Source organism: Cariama cristata, unplaced genomic scaffold, assembly GCF_000690535.1.
Source record: "Cariama cristata isolate BGI_N322 unplaced genomic scaffold, ASM69053v1 Scaffold41166, whole genome shotgun sequence".
Classification (NCBI taxonomy): domain Eukaryota; kingdom Metazoa; phylum Chordata; class Aves; order Cariamiformes; family Cariamidae; genus Cariama; species Cariama cristata.
In genome coordinates, this window is record NW_009622257.1 from 1 (window position 1) to 850 (window position 850).

At 59.4% G+C, this 850-nt stretch overlaps 1 protein-coding gene across 1 annotated transcript; it reads left to right on the plus strand.

Moving 5' to 3' along the window:
• Window positions 1-347: 347 nt before the first annotated feature.
• On the plus strand, window positions 348-520 carry SNRPD2 (small nuclear ribonucleoprotein D2 polypeptide 16.5kDa; the record flags this gene model as incomplete). The annotated part of the gene is made up of 1 exon (XM_009702270.1): window positions 348-520. A coding segment is annotated over exon 1 (152 nt), but the record flags the coding sequence as incomplete, so codon positions are not given.
• Between the last annotated feature and the right edge of the window lie 330 nt (window positions 521-850).

An 850-nucleotide genomic window follows, 5' to 3' on the forward strand; every position in this document is an offset into this window, starting at 1 on the left:
ACTAACCTCAGTGTTCCTGGGCACCCCTGGTGTCCCCTGGTACCCTCCATGGTCCGTCCTGGTGTGCCTTGCCAACGCCCGGTTTCCCCTGCCACCCCCTGGTCCCCATCCTGCTGTCCCCTGCAAGAACCGTTGGTGTCCCCAGGCACCCTGGTGTCACCTGCCACCCCTAGCTCCCCATCCCGAATGTCTTCTGCCGCTCCTGGTGTCCCCTGCCAACACCACCCCCCCCGTTATCACAGGTACTCCCAGCCCCACCATCCCCAACCTTATAATGTCCCCATCTGGATGCTCCCTCTTTGTGTTGTCCTCTCATTGTCCCCTCGCTGTCACCACGCAGGAGCCTGTTGAACAAGCCCAAGAGTGAGATGACGCCGGAGGAGCTGCAGAAGCGGGAAGAGGAGGAGTTCAACACGGGGCCGCTCTCCGTCCTCACGCAGTCTGTTAAGAATAACACACAGGTCCTCATCAACTGCCGCAACAACAAGAAGCTCCTGGGACGTGTCAAGGCCTTTGACAGGTCCGTGTCATTGTCCCCAAAGTGTCCCCAAGCAGGGCTCCCCGGAGTCCTTGGCATCCTGTGGGGTCATCCTGTCATGCCCAGGGGCTCCCCAGCCCTGCTGTCTTTTATCCTCGGTCTTTATGATGTCCCCCTGCGTCACCCCACGATCCCTAGTGTCTCTCTGGGTCACACCAGGGTCTCCCCACAGTACCCAATATTCTCTTAGGTCACCCCAAGGTTCGCAGAATGATCTCTGGAACCTCTGGGGTGCCTGGTATTCCCCTGAGTCACCCCCAAAGTGTTCTCTGGGGTCCCCCGGGTCACGCTTTTTTGTCCCATGGTCTTCCT